The 27,016-nt window shown below is 40.6% G+C and overlaps 1 protein-coding gene across 1 annotated transcript in view; it reads right to left on the reverse strand.

Moving 5' to 3' along the window:
* The window catches only part of macrod2 (mono-ADP ribosylhydrolase 2), a 1,223,981-nt gene that overhangs the window by 938,223 nt on the left and 258,742 nt on the right, over positions 1–27,016 (reverse strand). The window contains exon 4 of the mRNA XM_072265467.1: positions 18,857–18,886. Within this exon, the coding sequence (XP_072121568.1) occupies positions 18,857–18,886 (30 nt within the window). The remainder of the gene's footprint in view (positions 1–18,856; positions 18,887–27,016) is intronic.

The raw sequence follows: 27,016 nt of genomic DNA on the forward strand, positions 1-27,016 counted from the left end.
TATGGCCAGATCAGCCATGATCTTATTGAATGGCAGCACAAGCTCGATGGGTCAGATGGCCTACTCATGCTCCTGCTCCTATTTTGTTATGTTCTTATGAAGGTTTTGGGAACGTAGCAACAATTCTTGTGACATGAGAATTTTCAGATGGGGACAGCTGAAAGTCAGTGAGCTTAAAGCATTTTGGCTTTATCACAGCAGTGAAACACTGGAATTTCAGGGTCTAAGGATTAAATAGCAATTAGACATCTGGATGCATCCTTCTCACTACGTTCCTCCTGTCAACATTCTGATGAAATATCTGAAACTGCTTTTAAATCTAAAGGCGATATTTTCCTTTTTTTAAGAACATGTTCATATTTTAACATATTCATGAATAATTTTTCAGCCTTAAAGTCAGTGGAGGAAAAGTCATGATATGCAAATACATTTTCTAAGGTATGTTTCCATCATCCAGAGTGAGCAGAAACTTCAGAATAAATTTCCCAACTTTATTGCACCCACTGTGATCTTTAAACTGACTCAGAGTGAGAAAGATTTTTTGAAGAAGTTAATGTCAACATCAATAAATCTTCAGAAGCCAAAGGTCTCTGTTGAAATCAAAAGAAACACAATCAAAGATAAACACAAGAGATTCTGTAGATGCTAGACATCTTGGGGAACACATAGAAATGCTGGAGGAACTAGTCAGGCAGCATCTATGGAGCAGAATAAACAGATGATGTTTTGGGCCAAGACTGTTCAAGGAGTGAAAAGGATGGAGGACAGAAACCAAACTAAGAAAGTGGGAAGGAAGAATGAAACACAAACTGGCAGGTAAAGATGAGACTAGGTAGGGGAAGGTGGACTGATGAAGGAGGAGGAGTGAAGTAAAAAGCTGGGAGGCAATAGCTGGGAGAGCTGAATGGCTAAAGAAGATAAATCTAACAGGAGAGTACAGTGGACCATGGAAGAAAGGGAAGGAGAGGAACCAGAGGAAGGTGATGGGCAGGTAAGAAGAGAAGGAGTGAGAGGTAACCAGAATGAGAAATAGCAAAAGAAAGAAGGGTAGGGGAGGAGAAACGATCAGAAGCTGGAGAAATCAATGGTCATGCCATCGGGTTTTTTGAGACATAGCTCTTCAAACCTAAGATTGGTCTTATCATCGTAGCAGATATGACCATGAACAGGCATATCAGAATAAAATGGGGATTTGAATTGAAATGAGCAATGAAATGATGGCCTGTACACTGATTTTTCCAACTTCCAGCAATTTCTCCCTCTCCTTCCTTTTCTCTTTCACCATTCCCCATTCTGGTCATTCTTACCTCTTCTCCTCTCCTCACCTCCCTCTGATTCCTTAAGACATAGGAGCAGAATTAAGCCATTTGGCCCGTCAAGTGCACACACCATTCAATCATGGCTGATCCTCCCCCCCCCCCCCCCCCCAGCCCCACTCCCTGGCCTTCTCCCTGTAACCTTTGGTGCCATGTCCGATCAAGAACCTACAATCTTTGCCTTACGTACACCCAACGACCTGAACTCCACAGCTCCCTGTGGTAACAAATTCCACAAATTCACCACCCTCTGGCTAAAGAAATCACTCCAAATTTCTGTTTTAAATGGACATCCCTCTATCCTGACACTGTGCTCTCTCATCCTTGACTCCCAAACCAAGGGAAAAATCCTTTCTACATTGACTCTGTTGAGGCTTTTCAACATTCAAAAGGTTTCAATGAGATCCCGCTTCATCCTTCTAAATTCCAGTGAGTACAGACCTAAAGCCATCAAATGTTCCTCATATGATAACCCTCTCATTCCCAGAATTATCCTTGTGAATCTCCTCTGGACCCTCTCCAATGCCAGCCCATTTCTTCCAAGATGAGGAACCCAAAACTGTTCACAATACTCAAGGTGAGGCCTCACCAGTGCCTTATAAAGCCTCACATCACATCCTTGCTCTTGTATTCTAGAACTCTTGAAATGAATGCTAACATTGCATTTGCCTTCCTCACCACGGACTCACCCAGCAAGTTAACCTTTAGGGTGTTCTGTGCAAGGATTCTCAAGCTCCCCTCCTCATTGCCTTTCTTCCATTGTCTTCTCCTATTAGATTCCTTATTCTTTAGTCATTTGCCTCTTCCACCTATCCCCTCAGAACCTCTTATTCCATCCCACCTCCTCATCTAACTACCTTCTCCCTCAACTGGTCTTACTGAAAACTTGTACCAACCAACTGGTAGGGGGGTATTCAAGGACATTTTCAATCTCTCACTGCTACAGTCAGAAGTTCCCACCTGCCAATGCCCAAGAAGAACAGTGCGAGCTGCCTTAACACCTATCCTCCAGTAGCACTCAGATCTACAGTGATGAAATGCTTTGAGAGGTTTGTCATGGGTAGAATGAACTCCTACCTCAGCATGGACCTAGACCCACTACAATTTGCCTATTGCCACAATAGTTCTATGGCGATGCAATCTCAATGGCTCTCCACGCTGCCTTGGATCACCTGGACAATACTCATACCTATGTCAGGATGCTGTGTATTGACTATAGCTCAGCATTTTACAACATCATTCCTACAGACCTGATAGAAAAGCTACAGAACCTGGGCCTCTGTACCTCCGTCTGCAACTGGATCCTCAACTTCCAAACCAGAAGGCCACAATATGTGCGGACTGGTAATAGGCATCTCCACCTCGCTGACAATCAATACTGGCACACCTCAGGGATGGGTGCCTAGTTCAACTGCTCTACTCTCTCTATACCCATGGCTGTGTGGCTAGGCATAGCTCAAATGCCATCTATAAATTTGCTGATTTATTGTTGGCAGAATCTCAGATGGCGACAAGAGGCATACAGGAGCGAGATATGACAAATAGTTGGCGACAAGAGGCGTACAGGAGGGAGATATGACAAATAGTTGGCGACAAGAGGCGTACAGGAGGGAGATATGACAAATAGTTGGCGACAAGAGGCGTACAGGAGCGAGATATGACAAATAGTTGGCGACAAGAGGCGTTCAGGAGCGAGATATGACAAATAGTTGGCGACAAGAGGCGTACAGGAGCGAGATATGACAAATAGTTGGCGACAAGAGGCGTACAGGAGCGAGATATGACAAATAGTTGGCGACAAGAGGCGTACAGGAGCGAGATATGACAAATAGTTGGCGACAAGAGGCGTACAGGAGCGAGATATGACAAATAGTTGGCGACAAGAGGCGTACAGGAGCGAGATATGACAAATAGTTGGCGACAAGAGGCGTTCAGGAGCGGGATATGACAAATAGTTGGCGACAAGAGGCGTACAGGAGCGAGATATGACAAATAGTTGAGTGGTGCTGCAGCAACAACCTTGCACTTAACGACAATAAGACAAAAGAACTGATTGTGGACTTCACAAAGGTAGGTCAAGGGAACATAAACCAATTCTCATAGAGGATTTGAAGTGGAGAGAGTAATTTCAAGCTCTTGGGCATCAATATCTCTGAGGATCTAACCTGGTCCTGACATTTCAATGCAGCTATAAAGAGATTAAGAAAAAGGCTATATTTCATTAAGCGTTTGAGGAGATTTGGTTTGTCACCTTAAACAATCCAAAAATTCTATAGAAGTACCGCAGAGAGTATTCTAACTGGCTGCATAGCCATCTGGTATGGGGGGTGGGGTCTACTGCACAGGCTTGAAGTAAGCTGCAGAAAGTTGTAAAATTAGTCAGCTCCATCATGGGTACTAGCCTCCACAGAATCCAAGACATCTTCAAGGAGCGGCGCCTCGGAAAGGTGGATCTATCATTAGGAACCCCCACCGTCCAGGACACGCCGCTTTCTCATTGTTACAATCAGGAATGAGGTACAGGAGCTTTAAGGTATACACTCAGTGATTCAGGAACAGCATCTTCCCCTCTGCCATCCAATTTTTAAAATGGATATTGAACCCATGAACACTACCTCACTACTTAAGTTAACTACTTAATATGCATATACTGTATATAGTTACTGTAATCCAGTTTTTTTAATGTATCATGTATTGTACTGTTGCAGCAAAGTTAACATATTTCACCATGTATGCCAGTGATTAAACCTGATTCTGATCACATGCCAGCTTTTACTCCTTAAACCTCCCTTTCTTATTCTAATTTCTACCCCCTTCATTTCTAGTCCTGGTAAAAGGTCTCAGCCCAAAGTATTGACTGACTACTCTCCTCCATAGATGCTGCCTGATGTGTGGAGTGTCTCCAGTATTTTGTGTGTGTTAGTTAAAGTCTTAGTTTGATGACCATTCTGATGAATGGTCACTAGCCTGCAGAACAATTTTTTCCTCTATCCAGCTGATGCCTGCTTTATTACATGCAGAATTTTTTGCTTTTATTTTTGATTTGCCATGGCTGCAGTTTTTGATTTATAACCAGAGTTTATAATATGGTTAAAAACTCTCTCAGGTATATGAAAAATTAGCGACATCAGGCCCAGTATTTTAATCAAGGCTCAAAACTAGATGCTTGTGGGATGCAGGTACCAGCGAGATGTTGACCGAGTAGGCTGCAGCAGGGACAGGTTTGGAAGGTGCTGAGCTGTCACAGTCCACTCTGCAAAAGGCAAACGTTGCTATCACTAAGTGTTGGTGGTGAACTGATGTCAGCTGGATGGTCTGGAGCCTCTAACGTGGTTTATCTCAACACAGGCAAATCAACTGCCACATTGGGATTTACAGAAACAAATATTGACACAAAAGCTTGATCATGAAGAATGATGAAAGCTGAAGGGTATGTTTCCTTATCTAAATTAGATATCTAAAGGAACTGCACCCCATATGCTTGCCTCTTGCCTGAAACAATAGATTGTGCATACAAGCTCCACTTCAGAGACCTGGATGCAAACATCTACTCTCCGACACTCCAAAGTACTGAGGGATTTCTGCTTCATTAGAAATCCCGTTTTCCAGATGAAATATTGGATGAATACCCCATTGTCCCTTCAGATGGACATCAAATATCCTCTGACACTACTTTGAACAGTGTGGTTGTTATCTCCAGTGTCCCGACCAAAACCTCAATCAAAGTATTACCTGAGTCACATCACAGCTGTTTCCCACACTTCCGATAGTTTAAGTGAGTACACTTCAAAACTGGCAAGGTAGATTATTCTATATAAATGCTAATTTACTTTCCTTTCACTTTCTCTATAATTTGCTTACCTTGAATTCTTGAATTTAATCTTTCACATAAAAGAAGCAACGCAAATACACGAGCAGGAACAGGACGTCTATGCATTCTCATTGTTTAATTTTACTGGGAACGCCTCAAATGCATTTTCTATCCATTTTGTAAATTATTTTATTCTTGATATAGGATTTTCTTAAAGTAAAAGGGATCAGTTTAAATACATAGATTCAATTGTCAATCTGTTCCAATATTGTTGTATTCAAGTTAAATAAAGTAATTCAACAGATCACACAGCAAGTCTAGCCAGAAAGAGCCTCCTACTTCTTGAGTAGTATTGACTAATGTTTACTAGTTAAGATGAATTGTCTTGTTGGTGCTGGATGGTTCTTCTTTTCCCAGAGGGGATTTCTTACAGTGCATTGTGGTTGATATGACATCCAGCAATGGCTTCCAAACACAGCTAGATACGTTCTTGACAGGGGCAGACATTTTTTGACATGAAGTCAGTTTTACCCCATGACCTTCTTCGTTGAAATTGTCACAGAAGAAAGAATTTACCATTATATTTTTACTCATATTGCCTCTTGATGTTTTATCCCCGTTTTTGACATCTTTCAGATGAATATATGGCAGTGGCAACGGGAATAAGGAAGAAAAAACATTGCGTAATATTGCCTTTGATACATAAAGGCACATTTGATGGTTCAGCTGACTTTCTCTTGCCTATCAATATTGTTTTTTTGTATTCCTCATATTTACTTGTTCCACCACTCAATATACAGTTGTACTGATAAAATGCCCAAAACTTAAAATATGCAGATTACAACATTAATTACACCATATTCAACAGCAAAACATGACATCAAATTGTATTGAACAGATACGTTATGCCATATTACAATGTGGTGGGTTACTATTCATAGTTTTAGTATAAACATGTTAATCCTTTCCAATGCGAGTATCTACGTGATTAGGTTTACCGCACCAATTTTTAAATGTCAGGTCTTCCCAGATCCCAGAGTCTGGCTCATGCTCATAAGGATTTCGCACTTAGAGCATACATTGCAATTCTGATCAGTTCAAATGGATATTACACATTGTGTTCTACCATTCCTTTAGCAAGGAGATTGGTGCACAAAAGTTGTTACTTCAACAATTTCACTAATTTTAATCACAGAATAAAAATCAAACAACCATACTAAACCATTAACATTGAGGACCATAATTTAATCCAAATGTCGGTCAATAATGCACAACACAGAATCCAATTCAGAAGCATAAGGGCCTCCATTTGTACATATGGAAATGCCGGACTTTCTTTTTCTCCTTTACCTAAAAGATGGTTCTGGATTTCTTGTAAATGAAAGCTTCCCTCCATTTAACTCTTTATGGTATCTTTTAGACACACATAAATGCAGGTGATCCAATTTCCCCAATTCCCTGAGCTCACATTACAAAACGAACAAGCAAATCAATGCTCTCGACACATCCCCACTTGTCATATCTGCATCATTGGTTTTGAAATGTCATTTCCATATTTTAATATTTTACAATGACAATTCTTTTAGCTTAACAGTATTTCCTTTCAGATCCTTTCTAAGGGTTTAAATTTCATTTGCTGGTAGTATTGATGCAATTAGCTGAACATGTGTATACTGACAGAAGTTGGCTAAATTAAAACAGTACAGAATTTTACAGCTGCAACTGGATACTGCTGCACATTGCCTCAGATGTAATGTGATTCTGACATACCTGCCTGTCCAGTGATGACTAATAGCTTCCACCACCCACTTATCTCATCTTTCAGACTGCCTGTGGTTTGCCCTTGACTCACCAAACATCAACATCATAGTGAACACATCTGCAACTTAAATTAGCAGTGTCCTTTTGTTACCAAGGGGCAAGATCCAGCTTCAGGCACCATGCAAAGGTTTCCTTGGTTTATGTGATGAGTCCAGACACACAGTTTGCAAGGCAGGAAATACCTAACTTTATGCACTTTTCCTTTCCCAACATAGATTGTCGTCATAAATACTAAGAACATATTTATAGAGAAAGAACCAGGATAGAATAGACTACATCTTAAGCTAAAACAAAAGTTAGAAAGTTTAATAGCCTTGCTAACTGAGGTCAATTGTAATTCTTAGTTTTTTGAGAAGCCTGCGACAATGAATGGGATGGTAGAATATAAATGCAGGTAGATTACTCATTTCTAAACATAAACAATCCATGTCCCTATTGTTAGGTCTCTTATCAAACAGAAGTAACAAAAATGCTGCTGGAAGAAATCATGGGTCAGACAGCATCTGGACAGTAGACATTTCAGACCAAGATCATTCATCTGGACTGCAGAAGTCCAGATGAAGGGTCTCAACCTGAAATGATGACAACTTATTTCCCTCCGCAGATGTACTTGAGAGGCTGTGTTCCTCCAGTAGTTGTTTTTTGGTCCACATTCGAGCATCTGCAATCTCTTGTGACTTCTTTAGCAAGGGTAATATAGGGTGGTGTAAATTAACTTATGTAACAATCACACCACTCCAAGACAAATGGCACTACCCGCTATTGTTCTACCTTTTTCCTCAAAGCAGCTTTTCAAAATCATGAAATTGAGCACAATTCTTGAATTATGTATTATATTAACATGGATCTACTATTCATATTTTGTAATTACTTTTTCTAATTTAAAACTTAATGAATGACGTACATAAATTCAGCAAACTCATATCATTTTGAAGATCAATAACGCTAAATGATTGCACTTCATTTAGGGTAATGACTTCATTCACAATTGAGTAATTTGCCAAAATTTTAAAGCTGGCGCAATTACAAGTGTGTGAAGCAATGAGCTATTTCCTGCATTAAAGAAACAAAATGAATTTTTGTCAGAATATTTTTTTTATTACTTCCTTATCTAACGGACTATTGACTGTGCAGTGCAGACGACTAAAATAAATCAATAACCTAGCTATTTATAATAATGATTCAGCCATAACACTAAAAAATATACATAATATAAAATATGTGTTTAAAATACTTCTGCTATATTTGGCTGCCCATAATAATGGACAATGAAACGGAGCAAACTTTTAAGTTGGACTAATGATGCATTAAAATGTCTTTGTCGTACATTTGATATAAAGTTCCACCCTCTGCTTTAAAATCAAAAAGCAGACAATAGACGAAACTCAGCTGACTATTTATTTTTATCCAGCTGCAATTTTCTCATATTAAATAAACAAAATTTTATTTAAATTCTGCTTAATATTATGGGAAACCAGAGTCACCTATAAATACAAGAGATTTTGTTCTCTAATGTATAGGATCCCATGGTGGCATAGCTAGTAAAACTGCTGACTCATGGTGCCAGAGACCTGGGTTCAACGCTAACCTTCAGCAGACTTTATGTGTTCTCTCTGTGACTCTGGCTGCTACAGGTTCCTCACACATCCCAAAGACAAAGGAGTTGATAGATTATTTCACCATTGTAAATTGTCCCTTGTGTAGGTAAGCGGTAGAATCCGTGGGTCTTCATGAAAATGTAGGGTGAATAAAAAATGCAATTCATATAGAATCTGTATAAATAGGTGATTAATGGCTGGCAAGGGGTCAGTTTCTATACATTATGACTCCGTGAGAAGAGACCTCTGCAGCTGTTTTTGTTCCTGCAAATATGAATTACCATACCAGACTATGATGCTACCAATCAGGATACTTTCAACAGTACATCCGTAGAAACGTGTTACTTCTGAGAAAGTAGGTATGCTGCCACACGTTCCTTGTGATTGCATCCATGTGCTGGTCTTAAGACATGCTCATATCCAAATAAAACTCCACCACTGATCCACCAATGTAGAACATTGAACATAGAAATCTACAGCACATTACAGGCCCCTCGGCACACAATGTTGTGCCGACCATGTAACCTACTCTAAAAACTGCCTAGAATTTCCCTAGCGCATAGCCCTCTATTTTTCCAAGCTCCACGTACCTATCTAAGAGGCTCTTAAAACAGCAGTCCCCAACCACTGGGCCGCAAAGCATGTGCTACCGGGCCGCGAGGAAACAATATGATTTGGCGATATGGGTCAGCTGCATCTTTCCTCATTCCCTGTCAAGCCCACTGTTGAGCCATTACGCATGCGAGGTCATTCCCCACGCGACATCCATGTCAGCGCAGGAAGGAGATCAACTCCGCCAGCTTGCAAATGACAGTGGACTGAAAAGTATGTTTGACATAACAACTCTGCCGGCGTTCTGGATCAAAGTCAAGGCTAAACATCCTGAGATAGCCACGAAAGCACTGAAAACATTGCTTCCATTTCCAACATTTTTCTGCGAAGCGGAGTTTTCTGTAATGAATGTAACAAAAACTACATTGCGGAATAGATTGGATATAAGGAACCCCCTTCGAGTATCGTTGTCTCCCATCACCCCTTGATAGGACAGTGTTGTTGCAGGAAAACAAGCCCAGGGCTCCCATTGATTCAGTGATATTGGTGTGTTGCAATGATTTTATATGTTCATACGGGGAAAATATGTGCTGTGTGTTTAATATCCAAACGTTACTTAAAATGTTATGATGCCTTTGACTTATCAGTGACTTGTATAACCATATAACAATTACAGCATGGAAAAAGGCCATCTCTGCCCTGCTAGTCCGTGCCGAACGCTACTCTCACCTAGTCCCACCGACCTGCACTCAGCCCATGACCCTCCATTCCTTTCCTGTCCATATAGCTATCCAATTTTTCTTTAAATGGTAATATCGAACCTGTTTCTGCCACTTCTACTGGAAGTTCGTTCAACACTTACTTCAAGCTCCCCTGATAATTGACTTATCACTATATTCATGCGAGGAAACTATACACTGTATGTTTAATATTCAATTTGTTAGATAAACCCTTTTAGAAATGAAATTGAGTGTATTAGCCACTTATCACCTATATTCCGGTCGTGATTAACATCCCCCACCCCCCAAACAGAATCGCCAAAAACGATTTGCAGGGAAAAAAAATCGGCACGTACACGCATGTGCACTGGTGCCTGTGCAAGGCTTCATAGTCATTGTAGTCTTTCTCGGGGTAGACACAACGTATTTGACTGCTACTCTTGTCCGTTGGCAGCCCAACCCCGCCCCACCCCTGGTCAGCCGGTCTGCAAGAATATCGTCAATATTAAACTGGTCCGCAGTGCATAAAAGTTTGGGGACCCCTGTCTTAAAAGACTCTATTGTATCCACTTCCACCACCATCGCGGGCAGTGCATTCCACGCACCCACCACTCTGTGTGAAAAACTTACCGCTGACATCCTCTTGGTACCTATTTCCAAGCACCTTAAAACTATGCCCCCTCACGCTAGCCATTTCAGCCCTGGGAAAAAGCCCCAGGCTATCCACACGATCGATGCCTCTCATCATCTTATACACCTCTCATCCTCTGTCGCTCCAAGGAAAAAAGACCAAGTTAACTCAACCTATTCTCATAAGGTACGCTCTCTAATCCAGGCAAAATGTAGACCAGCGCATGTTCACTCCCCTTCCCCTATTTGAAATAAACTCTCAGTTATTTAGTTTTATTGACTCTGAATGATAGGTTGTTGTGGCACAATGCAATCAAGTGTTAGAATGGAAAGAAGTACATGAATATAGGTTCCATTTCTGGAATTTTTTTTTGCATATGGAATTTTGCTTTAATATTTTGAGAATCTGACTTTTTAAAGAATGCATTGGAGATCTGATATGTTTTGAATAATCAATGCTATTTTGATATATAGAACATGGCACACAGGTGGACTGGCTTCACATTCTGTGATTCAGAGAATCCATTTCTTGTGTACATGGGAAACTTTGCCCTCAAATTTGTGCTCAATTATGGTAAAACCAAAAACTTTCACTATTATTAATTACTGAAGTCAACAAAATTGTTGGGTTTTCATTTAGCTGAAATGCTTGAGCCTTCACAGTTGCTGCCTGAACTGATACATAATTTAATACAGAAATTCCAAATTGTTATGAGCGCACTGCTTTTGTCAAGGGAAAATGGCGAATTGACAGATATTTCTCATATTCTTTGTTCCATGAGATAAAAATGATTTATCACAGATGTATCAAGTCATAATTACAGCTTGCTAATAATCAAACCGAAAATCTACTCGTTATATTTTGTGTTTATATGCTTGGAGGCACAGCAGGAAGGATGAAGGCAGAGTTTAATATTGGGAGACATCATAGTGAGACTTTGTGGCCTCAAACAGGACCCCAGGATTGTGCGCTGCTTTCCCTGTCCCAGGAGTGAGGATGTCCTGTAGCTGCCCGAAGACATTCTTGAGGGGGAAGGTCAAAAGTCATTGAACACATTGGCACAAATGACATAGGTAAAAGAGTGGATGATGTCCTGCTGACTGAATAAAGGGAGGTATGAAAGTTAAAGCGCATGACCTTGAGGGAAGTAACCTGAGGAATCATTCCAGTGCCACATCCCAGTACAGATAAGAATAGATTTTGGCAAATGAATGTGTGGGTGAAAAATTCATGCCAACAGTATAAATTCTAATTTTTGGACCTCTTCTAGAGCAGTGGTTCAAAGATTAAAGTAAATTCATTATCAAAGTACATATATGTCACCATATAAAAACATAATGTTCATTTTCTTGCAGGCATTCACAGTAAATAAAGAACGATAATGAAATCAATGAAAGACCGCACACAAGATGGACAAACGATGAATGTGCAAGACAACAAACAGTGCAAACACAAAGAAAAAAACAAATAATGCTGGTAATAAATATCAAGAGCATGAGATGAATATTCCTTGAAAGTAAGTCCATAGATTGTGGGTACAGTTCAGTGTTAGGGTGAATGAAGTTGAGTAAAGTTACCCCTGCTGGTTCCTGAACCTGATGGTGTGGGACCTGAGACTCAGGACCTCCTTCCTGATGGCAGCAGTGAGAAGAGAGCATGGCCTGGATAATGGGGCTGCTTGATGATAGATACTGCTTTCCTGCAACAGCACTCCTTATAGATGTGCTCAATGGTGGGGAGGACTTTACCCATGATGGACTGGGCTGTAGACACTACTTTTTGTTGGCTTTTCTATTCATGGGCATTAGTGTTTCCATGCCAGGCTGTGATGCACCTAGTCAATATACTTACCAACATCTATAAAATCTTAGCAACACACACACAATGCTGGTGAAATGCAGCATGCCAGACAGCATCAGTCGACGCTTCATGCCGAGACTCTTCGTCAGGACTAACTGAAAGAAGAGATAGTAAGAGATTTGAAAGTGGGAGGAGGAGGGGGAGATCCGAAATGATAGGAGAAGACAGGAGGGGAGGGATGGAGCTAAGAGCTGGACAGTTGATTGGCAAAAGGGATACAAGGCTGGAGAAGGGAAAGGATCATGGGACGGGAGGCCTAGGGAGAAAGAAAGGGGGAGGGGAGCACCAGAGGAAGATGGAGAGCAGGCAAGGAGTTATTGTGAGAGGGACAGAGAGAGAAAAAAAGGATAGATAGATAGATAGATAAATAAATAAAGAGATGGGGTACGAAGGGGAGGTGAGGCATTAACGGAAGTTACAGAAGTCAATGTTCATGTCATCAGGTTGGAGGCTACCCAGACGGAATATAAGGTGTTGTTCCTCCAACCTGAGTGTGGCTTCATCTTGACAGTAGAGGAGGCCATAGATAGACATATCAGAATGGGAATGAGACGTGGAATTAAAATGTGTGGCCACTGGGAGATCCTGCTTTCTGTGGCGGACAGAGCGTAGGTGTTCAGCGAAACGGTCTCCCAGTCTGTGTCAGGTCTCACCAATATACAGAAGGCCGCACTGGGAGGACCGATGCAATATATCACACCGGCCGACTCACAAGTAAAGTGTCGCCTCACCTGGAAGGACTGTCTGGGGCCCTAAATGGTGGTGAGGGAGGAAGTGTAAGGGCATGTGTAGCACTTGTTCTGCTTACAAGGATAAGTGGCGGGAGGGAGATCTGTGGGGAGGGATGGGGGGGGACGAATGGACAAGGGAGTTGTGTAGTCTGCGGAAAGCAGAAAGGGGGGGGAGGGAAAGATGTGTTTGGTGGTGGGATCCCATTGGAGGTAGCAGAAGTTACATAGAATTATATGTCCGACCCGGAGGCTGGTGGGGTGGTAGGTGAGGACAAGGGGAATCCTATTCCTAGTGGGGTGGCGCAAGGATGGGGTGAGAGCAGATGTGCGTGAAATGGGAGAGATGCGTTTGAGAGCAGAGTTGATGGTGGAGGAAGGGAAGCCCCTTTCTTTAAAAAAGGAAGACATCTCCTTTGTCCTGGAATGAAAGGCCTCATCCTGAGAGAAGATGCGGTGGAGACGGAGGAATTGCAAGAAGGGAATGGCATTTTTGCAGGAGACAGGGTGGAAAGAGGAATAGTCCAGGTAGCTGTGAGAGTCAGTAGGCTTATAGTAGTCATCAGTAGATAAGCTGTTTCCAGAGATAGAGACAGAAAGATCAAGAAAGGGGAGGGAGGTGTCGGAAACGGACCAGGGAAATCTCAGGGCAGGATGAAAGTTGGAGGCAAAGTTAATGAAGTCAACGAGCTCAGCATGCGTGCAGAAAGCAGCACCAATGCAGTCATCGATGTATCGAAGGAGAGGTGGGGGACGAATACCAGTATAGGCTTGGAACATGGACTGTTCCACAAAGCCAACAAAAAGGCAGGCATTGCTGGGACCCATACGGGTGCCCATGGCTACACCTGGTGTTGCAGGTGATATGTCAATGAAAATTTGGCAGAGATTTCAACCAAGCCTGATTGAAGTCGCCAGCAATCATTTGAAAGGTGTCAGGCTAGGCTGTTTCTTGTTTGTAAATTGCAGCATTCAATACCTCAAGTGCTTCCTTAAAATTGGCCTTTGGAGGTATGTAAACTGCAGTCAAGATCATGGAGGACAACTCTCTCAATAAGTCAAGTGAATGGCACAATCATTGGATGTTCCTGGTCAAGGGAAAGAGAATGCGACAAGACCACTACGTCTAAGCACCATGGACAGTTTATCATGAAACACAAACACCCACCTCTTGCCTTCTTTGAATCAACAGTATGATTGATTTAGTATATTGAGAAGCTCTCAGGTCTGACCAATGTATCCAGCATTTCTGAGGTAAGCCTCCATGAAACAGAGAACACAGCAATTCCTCATTCCCTCCAATAGAGTAATTGTGCCCTGAGGTCCTCTGTCTTGTTCTCCAGACTCTGCATTTGCCAACAAGATACTGGGTGGAGGAAGCATTATACCCTGCAATTTTATTCTGGCTTGGAGTCCTCCCCTCCTTCCTCTCTTCCGGCCATGGCCATAGCGATGTACCTTTGTGCCATAACTGCATTCCTGACAGTCAAGTCTGCTGAGCCCTTCAGGATACCCTAACATCACTGTTTTGTTAAGATGGTTTAAAAGCACCTAATTGAAAGGGGAAATACAGGCTGCAGATTGCACAGATAGTAGTTTAGAACAGAAGTTTTGTGAACAGCCCACAAAACGTTGCCACGTGTCGCCAGCACAATCTTGGTGGCGAATGAAAGGATGGAAAGTTATAAAGAAGTCAATGACGGCACGTTGAATAGACATGACAGATAGGGAAATGGTAGGAAGCAAGAAAAGCCTATTGGAATAAACTGCATTTATTTCAATGCAAGAGGCCATTTGGTAAGCTGGATGAACTGGGTGCCTGAATAGGTAATTGGGACTGCAGTATCATAGCCATTACAGAAGCATTATTGAGGACAGGATAGGACTGGCAGCTCATTGTTTCAGGGTACAGGTACTTTAGGTGGGAATATGGTGGAGTGAAAGGACAGGGGGCATATGAATTTTTGATTAAAGCAAGTATCACAGCAGTAATCAGAGATGAAATTACTAAAGGATCTGCCAGTATGACTTTATGAATGGAGCACAGAAATAAGAAAGGGATGAAACGCTTGGCTGGGTTGTACTACAGACATCCAAATAGTCAAAAGGAATTAGAGGATCAAATATGTTACCATCAGGTAGAAGGTACAGAAGCCTGAAGGCGATTCAGGAACAACTTCTTCCCCTCTGCCATTCGATTCCTAAATAAACATTGTACCTTTGGATGCGACCTCACTTGTTAAAAATATACAGTATTTCTGTTTTTGCATGTTTTTTAATCTATTCAATATCTGTAATTGATTTACTTGTTTGTTTATTATTATTATTTTTTTTCTGTCTGCTAGATTATGTATTGTATTGAACTGCTGCTGCTAAGTTAACAAATTTCACGTCACATGCCAGTGATAATAAACCTAGTTCTGATTCTGATATGTCAGGAGATTGTGGAGAATTGAAAGAATAATAGAATCATTATAGATTTTAACATTCATAGCCTGGACTAGAAATGCCATAGTTAAGGACTTAGATAGGGTGGTATTTGTTGTGTTCAGGAAAGCTTCCTCAAGCAATATACAAAAGGCTCTACCAGGGAGAGGGCAAAGCTTGACCAACTCTTGGATAATTGGGGAGGGTGAGCAACTGAGGTATTATTTTGGGAGCACTTTGGGACCAATGACCATAATTCTATTTGTGTTTTTTTTAAGCATAGAAATAGACAGAACTGGTCCACAGGTGAATGTTCTAAATGAGATCAGGACATATCTTGGTAGTAATAGAAAGGAACTTGGAAAGGTTGCTTTGAATAAATTGTTTATGGGCAAAAGCTTTTCCTTTCGAGCTTACTCTTGAATATACAGTAAGTAGATGCTTAGCCAGTCTTTGTTGGTTGATATCCAATCAGATGCCTAATGGGAGAAAATAGGAAAGTTCGCCTCAGAAAAATTGTTAAGACTTTTCATGCATAGGGTTGTAGAGAGAATGAAAACGGAAGTCTACAATCTGGTCGCGATGAATTGAATGAAACAAGTGGTCATGGTGCTGGTGAAGGCCGGTAAAAAATGTGTGTGTGAAAAATGTATAAATAGGAGGAGCAGAATTTACAGCTCCTCCACTCTCTTTTACCTGATACCACCAACAAAGTGAAATCAATCCCTCTCAGGTAACCACCCAATCACAAACCTTGGCTTTGTTTGTCTCCTACACCCACCTTCCCTCATCTTCATCCTCCCAAATCATGTTTCATTTTTAATATTTCCGTAATCTGCTGAAACCTGAATCCTAACCTACTGACTTTATATCTCAGCATGAACTTAAATACTAAAGTCCAACAGTTGCCAGCATTTTTGAGTTTAATTCCATTCATGAGTAACCATTCTTGATTAAAGTTTAATTGTTCTATGAAGTAATTTTATGACTGCAGTGGTAAAGCCAACTTGGTTAATATTCACTGGTATCTGATGGCAGCGAAATTATGTCACAGCATATGTCACCAAACACGTGTTGTGAACTTGACAAACAAATGAAACAAGAAAAAGTAATGTTATATTACTTCCTCACTGTAATACCCTGTTTTACAGTACAAAAAACTGGTAAGAGAGGCAAGTGTTATGAAGTGACTTAAAGGAAGAATTTGAAATATCGAGGCAGAGGATTAGGGGTAGAATGTAATCCCCTAACAGGTTCCCAGGGTTGAAGTGTCTAATAGCAGAAGGCATGTACTGAAGGTGAAAGGGAGTTGGATCAGGGGGGATGTGAGGGGTAAGTTTTTTTTTACAGAGTTGTGGATGCCTGAAATCCGCTGCCTGGTGTGGTGGTAGAGGCAAACACACTGGAGGCTTTTAAGACACATTTAGATAGGCACATGGATGAAAGGAAGATGGAAGGATAGGGACATCATGTAGGGAGGAGAGATTAATGTCTGGGTGTTTTTGATTTGCTTTTTAGCTGGTTCAGCACAACATTGGTAGGTGATTGGCCTTTTCCTGTGCTGCACTGTTCTATGTTGAAAGCATAGCCTGTCATGATAGAGAATTTAAATCAGAGGATGGTTAAGTGACTGAAACGGTAAAGATGAGGATTTTTTGAGCAGAAACAAATGAGTAGGATTGCAAGTCAGGCAATATAACAGAAGTGAAAATAGATGGTCTAACTTTCATCTTCATCATCTTCAATTGAAAGAAATTTCTCCTCATCCAGTGTTGAATGTCAGAGGACAATCTGACAATTCAGACACAGAGGAGTGGTGTTGTGATAGGGACGATTGTTTGTGTGCACATGGAAATTGACCCTGTGCTTACAGATGATACTGTCGGGAAATTGAAGGTGGGCATGAGTCGATCCTTGGGAATCAAAGGATAAAATTATTTGGAGCAGAAAAAGACATCATCATAGGTGATACACAGGCTACAGCTGAATAGAAAAAAAATGGAACCCAGTGGCTGTGATCCCATCCATTTAGGCCACAGCAGAAAAGCACTGATGATAGATGGTATTGTCAACTGTGATAAAAGCTGCAAACAGGGCAAGGAGTTCAAGGGGGATAGATTACCTGGTTCTGTGAAATAGGATGTCCTCTGTGACTTTAATAAGAGCATTTTGACACCACAGCAAAAGTAGAAGCACAATTTGATATACTGAACAAGGAGCTCTGAGAAAGATGGGAAGAGATATGGGATACATCTAAGGGGTTTGGAAAGAAAAAGAAGAGGTTAAAGAGAGAGTTGCATTTTGCATGGCTATAGTGATGTCTCGTTGAGGCGTCAGGTAAAGATATATATTTTTTTAAACTCTATATGCATATGAGGAAAGTAAAGTTATAAGGTTACACTGATGGAATGAGATGAAAGTTGGGAGATGATTTACAACCTGCTGAATCGAATCACCCATCCCAGTGCTGCTATTCTCCAAAAAAAGACTATTCCTTGGAGTTCACTCTGACATTCAAAATGGTCATAGTTTAGCTTCCAGTTAAACTGCACTCTTATATGTTTTCCCATTTCACTTGATACCTCCAAATTTATCAGTCTCCACTGAATAAATTCACCTTCAAAGTATCTGTAGTTTGAATAAAGAAAACCATTTGAGAGAAAGAATTTCTCCACATTTCCCTTTATTCAGAGATTATGGCTCATAATGTTTGATTTCCCACAAAAGAAATCAGGCTCATGACATCTACTCTTTCAATCCTTTTAGAAATTGTGTTATTTCTTGACTTGGAATTTTCATTAAATGCTCATTTTCTGCATATATGGGTACTGAAATGATAATCATTCTCATGAAAATTACTTTAAATTAAAATTTCCTGTAGTAACCTACAAGTGATATGTGTATACCAGTCATGAATACTATAAACTAATTACAGGTTTTATTGTGTATAAATATCATCTCAAGTTATTATAGAAAGATAATTAGGCTTTGAAGAAATTCAATACAACAAATGAAATATGAAACATTAAGTATTAATTGTTGCCATCAATAACTGACAAACATGAAATGCTGGAAAACTTCGAGGAACACAAAAGCATCACAGATCTCACATTATCAGGATTAATGAGTTAGTTGGGTTCAATCTGATAAACCATTTAAAAAGGAAGATAACATTTTAAGATATTGAAAGGGAGAAATGAAACAGTTATATCACCATATACTATAATAGCTCATGCAGGAGAAGTGGTTGAAAACCAGAAAATTCAGGTCATCACATAATCATAAGCATTTACTAAAGATTTATAATACTACACTGAAGGAAGATATGGATAAATGGTACTTAAAGACACTTTTGTGAACCAAGAAAGCTGAGCATAATTTATAATTACTTACCACCTCCTCCTCCAAGCAGACTTTTGTTTGCTGCAAGAAATTAAAAAAAAGTCATTACCCAAAGCTTTTAAATATTGCTGTCTCTTGAGAAATAAATAACTAAACATGTTTGCATCTAACAAGATGTCTGCAAGAGTATTCTGTGGGCCTTTGCTTGGGTTGCTGATTCATCCACAATTTTCAAACTTGTTTCATCAATTCAAAATAAATCAACTTCTGAACTCAATCTATCTCTGCTGCTGTGCAGTGAGAAGCAGCAACTGAAGAGTTCACAGTCTGCACAGAATTATATGTAACGCAAAGCAATTCTCAGTATTGGAGATGTAGGTGGAGGAGTAGACTATTCAGCCCACAGGGATATTACACCATTCAATGGGATCAAAAGTGATTTAATCCAAACTCCACTTGCATACTAATGTTCCAGAGCCATTTAATAACCATGCTGAGCAAAAATCTATTAAGAATGTAATCTAGATGAGTAACTAACTGATTAATGCCACTTTTTGGTGGCAGGATAATTTGTTACTTTTAATACGGGACAGTATTTCCTGACTTCTCTCCTAAATGATCTGGCACCTGGTTTTAGAATCATGTCTGAGGTACATCCACTGGTGGATGCAATTTCTGTACTATCTTAAGTCCTTTCTCAGTTCTAACAGCCTTTTCTGTGATGACATTTTCAAAATAGACAGAGCAAGTGCCCAAAAAATAGAAAATGGAATGCTAAGTGATCTGCTGAATATTTGAAGCACTTTTGATTTTCAGATTTCCATCATCCACAGTATTTGCTTTTGTGTTACATCTTTTTAATTCAGGTTCACAGCATCTGCAGCTTTGGATTAGGCCATTTCTTGTTGCATTTGCAGTTTGATATCTTTGTCCTGTTGATGCAGTCTTTCATTGATTCTAATATGGTTATCTGATTTATTGAGCATGCCTGTAAGAAAATGAATCTCAGGGTTGTATATTGTGACATATATGTGCTTTGATAATAAATGTACTTTGAACTTTGAATTTGTTGTATATAGATAGATAGATACTTCATTGACCCCAAAGGAAATTATAGTGTCACAGTAACATGACAAGTGCACAGATACACAAATATTAGAAGAGAAGTAAGATAGAATAAAAAATAAGTTACCTCAATCAGTCTAACAAGAGGGGGTTCATCACTTCCCCAGCCATAGGTTGACTCATAATCGAGCCTAATGGCCAAGGGTAAGAATGGCCTCATATAGCGCTCTTTGGAGCAGCGCAGATGACTTAGTCTTTTACTAAACATACTAAAGGTAGCATGCAGAGGGTAAGAAATATTGTCCAGAATTGCCAGGATTTTCCGTAGGGTTCTTTGGTCTACTACAACCTCCAGTGTGTCCAGTTTGACTCCTACAACAGAGCCAGACTTTCTCATCAGTTTATCGAGCCTGTTGGCATCACCCACACTGATGCCATTGCCCCAGCACACCACTGCATCAAAGATTGTGCTGGCAACGACAGACTGGTAGAAGATGTGAAGGAGAGGCCTGCATACTCCAAAGGACCTCAGTCTCCTCAGGAAGCAAAGGTGACTCTGGTCCTTGGTCCTTCTTGTACACAGCATCTGTGTCGGTGCTCCACTCAAGTCTGTCATCCAGGAGCACCCCCAGGTACTTGTATAAACATAAACACATATAAATATAAACATCAACTGAAACTCACAAGATTCTTAGCAATTTGAAAAAGGTGAACACATGAAGATTGTTTCCTCTGTCCAGGGAACGCTCTCAGAATAGGGGGTCGATCATTTATTACTGAAATAAGGAGGGTGTTTTTTTTTATTTAAAGTGAGTTGATTGTTTGAATTATCTGACACTGAGGACTGCAAAGGCTGAGGCAATAATTTTGTTCAGATCTGAAAACTTTGGAAATGCAGCAGGGCAGGTCAACATTATTGAAGCCAATGATCAGCCACAACCTCGTTAAATGGCCAAGTAAGCTGAACAACCTACTCCAGTCATTTCTGTGGTTCTAAACCAATTTGTGTCCAGTCTTTCAGGATATGATGGGAATCTTAAGGTAGTTAAATAAAACAACTGGAAAATAACACAGCAGAAGGCTGCAAAAAGAAATCAAATCTGAAACTGTTGCCCAGGTCAGAAAATGCAAAGCTAAGGGTCTTGGTCTCAGGGTGGAAAGGTTTATTATTTATGGTGAAGATAAGAATATATCTTCAGGGATGAAAATCTTTGGAATAGCAATATTATTATATGCAGTACTATCATCAATTGCTTTTTAAAAAAGAATATCAATGGGTAACAGGGATAAGAAGTGAAAGTAGAATACAGAAGGTTGCTGAGTTAGGATCTTAGTAAATCCCACTCATTTGCAGCATGGTGCATTTTGATAAAGAAGTCATATCCAGGGAAGATTACATTATTAAATTAAATGACAAGTAGTTAATGTGACAATGTCATGTCAGAAAAAAATTACCACTAAGATATTGGTGGCACAAAAAAAGGTGTTTTCTTCTTCCACATACACAAATGAAACCTCAAGTGTTGCCAAAGAATTACAGTAAACAACTCAAAAGAGCTGCAAAGGCAAGACAACATTTGGCCAATCTCCATAAAAGATCTTTGGTTCTAATAGGTCATACTGAAAAGCAGAAGAAACTGAGTAACTGAGTGAAATTTGTAAAAAAAAAATAAGTGTTTGAAATCCTGCAGGAGCTATGGCAGCTGTAGCTCTTACAGCTCCAGTCCGTTTTGTGTCAAGAAACTGATGGGTTCTTCATTGATTAAATGATCTTGCAACTTCAACAATTGCTCAGTGTTGACAATGAATTGTTCCCACAACAAGGTTCTGAGAAGCCTGATTTTGAGGGGCTGGAAACAGAACCCAGGAAGATAAAACTGGTAGCAGCAATCTTGGCAAATATGATTTAGAACAACAGGAGAGAACATTTGAAACTATCATCAATATAATGCAAGAAAACCTATTCTGCTTTAAAGGACATTCATGGCATTCTGCAGATGAATAAAGACATAAGGGAGCAATTGAGGGAAAGGAAAGAGGTATACATTGCATCAGTGTAGTGGTTAGGTTATTGGGAGTCAGATATCTTGATCCAAGGATATGTTTGAATCCTGCCGTGGCAAGCAGGGAATTTCAATTCAGGTAATTGAATACATCTGGATATCTAAAAACCATTCATCATATTGGTGACTATGAAACCACCGGATTGTAGAAAATCCTATTTGTTTCCTTCATATCCTTCTGGAAATCTGCCATTCTTTTTGGTCTAGCCTATATTTGATCCGAGACCCACGAAAGTTGTTGAAAAAATTATACAAGTACGGGAACTCTGAAAGAAAACAAAACTTCCTGCTGGATCAGGTAATATCTTCAGAATTTAAATTAGAGTTGGTGTTTCAGGCTAATAACCTTAACAAAAAATAGAAAAACGAGGAAGTCAGTGCAGTTGACTCTTATTTGCCTCCTCAGCTAAAGAAAAAATTAGGGATGGACAATAAATAATGGCATTGACAGTGATATCCAGGCATTGTAAACAAATAAATACAAAAAAGGTTATTTGGACGGTGGAGCAGACATGATGAGACAGAACACAAAGTAGTTAAGTAAAAAAATACAGAACCCAGGAATTATTAAATTAAATTATCAAGAAACAAGACTCTTACAATAACTTAACTGCAGGACAATTGTCAAAGTCTATTGGATTAAATTACCTTTATTTCAATGCAAGAGGTCTGACAGGTTAGGCAGATGATCTCAGACCATAAGACTACAAGACTATAAGATATAGGAGCAGAATTAGGCTATTTGGTCCATCGAGTCTGCTCTGCCATTTCATTGTAGCTGATCCAATTTTCCTCAGAGCCCCAATCTCCTGCCTTCTCCCCGTATCCAATCATACCTTGACCAATCAAGAATCTATCAACTTCTGCCTTAAACATACATAAAGACTTGGCCTCCACAGCTACCTGTGGCAAAGAACTCCAAAGGTTCACCACCCTCTGGCTATTCGGGCTTGAACAGCTATGTGGGGCTGGTATGTTATAGAAAACACAGAAACATAGCTGAAGGAGGCACAGGACTAACAGCTTAATGTTCCAGGGTACAGGTGTTTAGGCTGGATAGAAGTGGAGAAAAGGGAGGAAGGGCAGCTACTTTTGATTAAGGGAAACTTCACAGCAATAACCAGAGATGAAATTGCTGAGTGATCACCCAGTGAGGCTTTATGGATGGAAGTGAGAAACAAGAAGGGTATGATCACCTTGTTGGGATTGTACGATATGCTCCCAAATAGTCAACAGGTATTAAAAGAACAAATATACAGGGAGATTGTACAGGGTTGTAAGAATAATGGAGATACATCATATGGAATTTTTAACTTTCCAAACGTAGACTGGACAACCATAAGGGTTTAGATCAGTGATCCCCAACCACTGAGGCACAGACCGGTACCAGGCCGCAAAGCATGTGCTACCGGGCCACGAGGAAACGATATGATTTGGCGACATGACCGTGTTGCTGACTTGCTGGTTGGCGCCTTTTTGCCCAGACTCTTGGCGGCAGAAATATTGCCAAATGTAACTGACCAAGAAACATTTTTCTTAAAGGGAAATGTTTTAGAAAAAGGATGGTATGTAATTTTCGTGTAGATAATTTTAGCATGTAAAAAAGCCAGGAAAAAAACCCCAAAAGCCAAATGAATTTCCCGACACCAACCAAATTGGGAAAAAGCCAGATTTCTAGAAGTTGGCACCAAAAAAGCCAATCTGGTAACCCTGTTATGAGTCAGCTGCACCTTTCCTCATTCCCTGTCGCGCCCACTGTTAAACCTGAACGCACACAAGGTCATTATGCACGCATCATCCATGTCAGCACGGGAAGGAGATCAACTCCTCGAGCTTGCAAGTGACGACAGGCTGAAAAGTATGTTTGATATAACATCTCTGCCAGCATTCTGGATCAAAGTCAGGTCTGAATATCCTGAGATAGCCACGAAAGCACTGAAAACATTGCTTGCATTTCCAACATCATATCTCTGTGAAGCAGAATAGACTGGACATAAAGAACCCCCTTCGAGTATCACCCCTCGATGGGACCGTCTTGTTGCAGGGAAACAAGCCCAGGGCTCCCACAGATTCAACCATATTGGTGTGTTGCAATGATTTTATATGTTCATACCAGGAAAATATGTGCTGTGTGTTTAATTTCCAAACGTTACTTAAAATGTTATGATGCTATTGACTTATAAGTGACTTATAATTGACTTATCACTATATTCATGCCAGGAAAATATGCGCCATGTGTTTAATATTAAATTTGTTAGATAAACCCTTTTAGAAACGAAATTGAGTGTATTAGTCACTTATAAGTGACCTATAGTTGACTTATCACCGATATTCCGGTAGTGATTAACACCCCCCTACCCCCACCCCAACCCCCATCCACCATCGGCCGGTCCGCAGTGCAAAAGAGGTTGGGGACCCCTGGTTTAGATGGGGTGAAGTTTGTTAGCTGCGTTCAGGATAGTTTCCTTTGGCAATATAAAGAGGGCAGTACTTGGGCGAGAGGATTGCTCAATATTGGGTAAAGGTACGGGACAAGTGATAGAGAAAAGAACCACAGGCAAGTGGGAGGATTTTAAAGGTGAGATAGTGAGAGCTTAAGGTCTGCATGTTTCTGTTAGAGTAGCGGTCCCCAACCACTGGGCCGCAAAGCATGTGCTACCGGGCCACGAGGAAACAATATGATTTGGCGATAGGAGTCAGCTGCACCTTTCCTCATTCCCTGTCACGGACTGTTGAGCTTGAACACATGTGAGGGCATTACCCACGCATCATCCATGTCAGCGCGGGCAGGAGATGAACTCCTTGAGCTTGTAAATGACGGCGGGCTGAAAAGTATGTTTCACATAACATCTCTGCCGGCATTCTGGATCAAGGTCAAGGCTAAATATCCTGAGATAGCCAGGAAAGCATTGAAAACGTTGCTTCCATTTCCAACATATCACTGCAATGAATGCAACGAAAACTAAATTGAGGACTAGACTGGACATAAGGAACCCCCTTCGAGTATCGCTGTCTCCCATCACCCCTCGATGGCACCATCTTGTTGCAGGGAATAAGTATTCAGTGCAGGGCTCCCACTGATTCAGCAATATTGGTGTGTTGCAATGATTTTATATGTTCATACAGGGAAAATATGTGCTGTGTGTTTAACATCCAAACGTTACTTAAAATGTTATGATACTATTGACTTATATAACCATATAAAGATTACAGCACGGAAACAGGCCATCTCTGCCCTTCTAGTCCGTGCCGAACGCTTACTCTCACCTAGTCCCACCGACCTGCACTCAGCCTATAACCCTCCATTCCTTTCCTGTCCATATACCTATCTAATTTTTCTTTAAATGATAATATCGAACCTGCCTCTACCACTTCTACTGGAAGTTCGTTCAACACTTACTTCAAGCTCTCCTGTTCTCCCCTGATAACTGACATATCACGATATTCATGCGAGGAAAATATGCGCTGTGTGTTTAATATTAAATTTGTTAGATAAGCCCTTTTAGAAACGAAATGGAGTGTATTAGCTACTTATCACCTATATTCCAGTCGTGATTAACACACCCCCCCCCCCGAACAGAATTGCCAAAAACGATTTGTGGAAAAAAAATCGGCATGTACACGCATGCGCACCGGTGCCCGCGCAAGGCTTCATGGTCATTGTAGTCTTTCTCGGGGTAAACACAACGTATTTGACTGCTATTCTTGTCCATTGGCAAACATACCCCTCCCCCCCACCCAGTCGGCCGGTCCACAGGAATATTGTCAATAATAAACCGGCCCGCGTTGCAAAAAAGGTTGGGGACCCCCTGTGTTAGAGTGAAGGGCAAGAATGGTGGCAGTAAGGAACCCTAGATGATGAGGGATATTGAAGACCTGGCCAGCAAAAATAAGTATGCATGGGTCATTTACAGGCAGCTGGGATCTAACAAATTGCTGGAGGAGTGTAAGGGACGCAGAAGCATACTCAACAAGAAAAGCTGAAAGACTAAAAGAGGGCATGAGGTAACTTTGGCAGAGAAGATTAAGGGAAATCCAAAGAATTATAGATATATTAAGGGAAAAAGAGTAACTACAGAAAGAATAATGCCCCTCAAAGACCAAAGTGGACACCTTTGTGTGGAGCCGCAAGAGAAGGGCAAAGTCTTATATGAATATTTCTCCTCCGGTTTTACTGTGGAAAAAGACATGAAGATTTTTGAACTAAGAAATTCAAATGGGGAGGTCTTGAGAATAGTCTTTATTACAATAATGTTTCAAAAGTAAGAAAGTAGACAAATCTCCAGGCCCTGACCGGGTTTAGACAAGAACTTTTTGGGAGGTTGGAGAAGAAATTACAGGAGCTCTGGCTGAGATATTTGCATCATTGTTAGCCATGAAGTGCTGGCAGAATGGAGGGCAGTGAATATTGCATCTTTAAGAAGGGCAGCAAAGAACAACCTCAGAATGTCAGACCAGTAAGTTTAATATCTGCCATAGGTAAGGTACTGGAGAAAATTCCGAGACTAAGGTATACATACATCTGGAAAGGCAAGGATAAGTTAGGGGTGGTCGGCATGACTTTTTGCATGGAAGATCACATCTTAAGAAATTGATTCACTTTTTTTGCTGAGGTGACCAAGAAAGGTGATGATGGCAGGGTGAGAGATGTGGTTTATATGTACTTCAGTAAGGCTTTCAATAAAACTCCTCAGATTGGGGAACTCTGGAAGGTTAGATTACAGGGAGAGCTGGTTAGTTGGATACATAATTGGCCTGATGGTAGAAATCAGAGCGTGATGATAGAAGGTTGTTTCTTGCACTAGAGATCCATGATTAGTGGTGTACCAAAGGGGATTGGTGCTGGGCCCATTGTTGTTTACCATCTATATTAACAATTTGAATAAGAATGTACAAGGCATGATTAGCAATTTGTAGATGATATCAAAATAGGTAGTATAGGACAAAGAAAATCAATAAAAAATACAGGAGGATCTTGGTCAGTGAACCAGGGAATGGAAAATGGAGCTTAAGTGTAAAATGCTGCATTTTGGAAAATCAAATCCACATTGGACTTTCACAGTGAATGGGAGGGCCACGTGGA

Source organism: Mobula birostris, chromosome 8 (genome assembly GCF_030028105.1).
Source record: "Mobula birostris isolate sMobBir1 chromosome 8, sMobBir1.hap1, whole genome shotgun sequence".
Classification (NCBI taxonomy): domain Eukaryota; kingdom Metazoa; phylum Chordata; class Chondrichthyes; order Myliobatiformes; family Myliobatidae; genus Mobula; species Mobula birostris.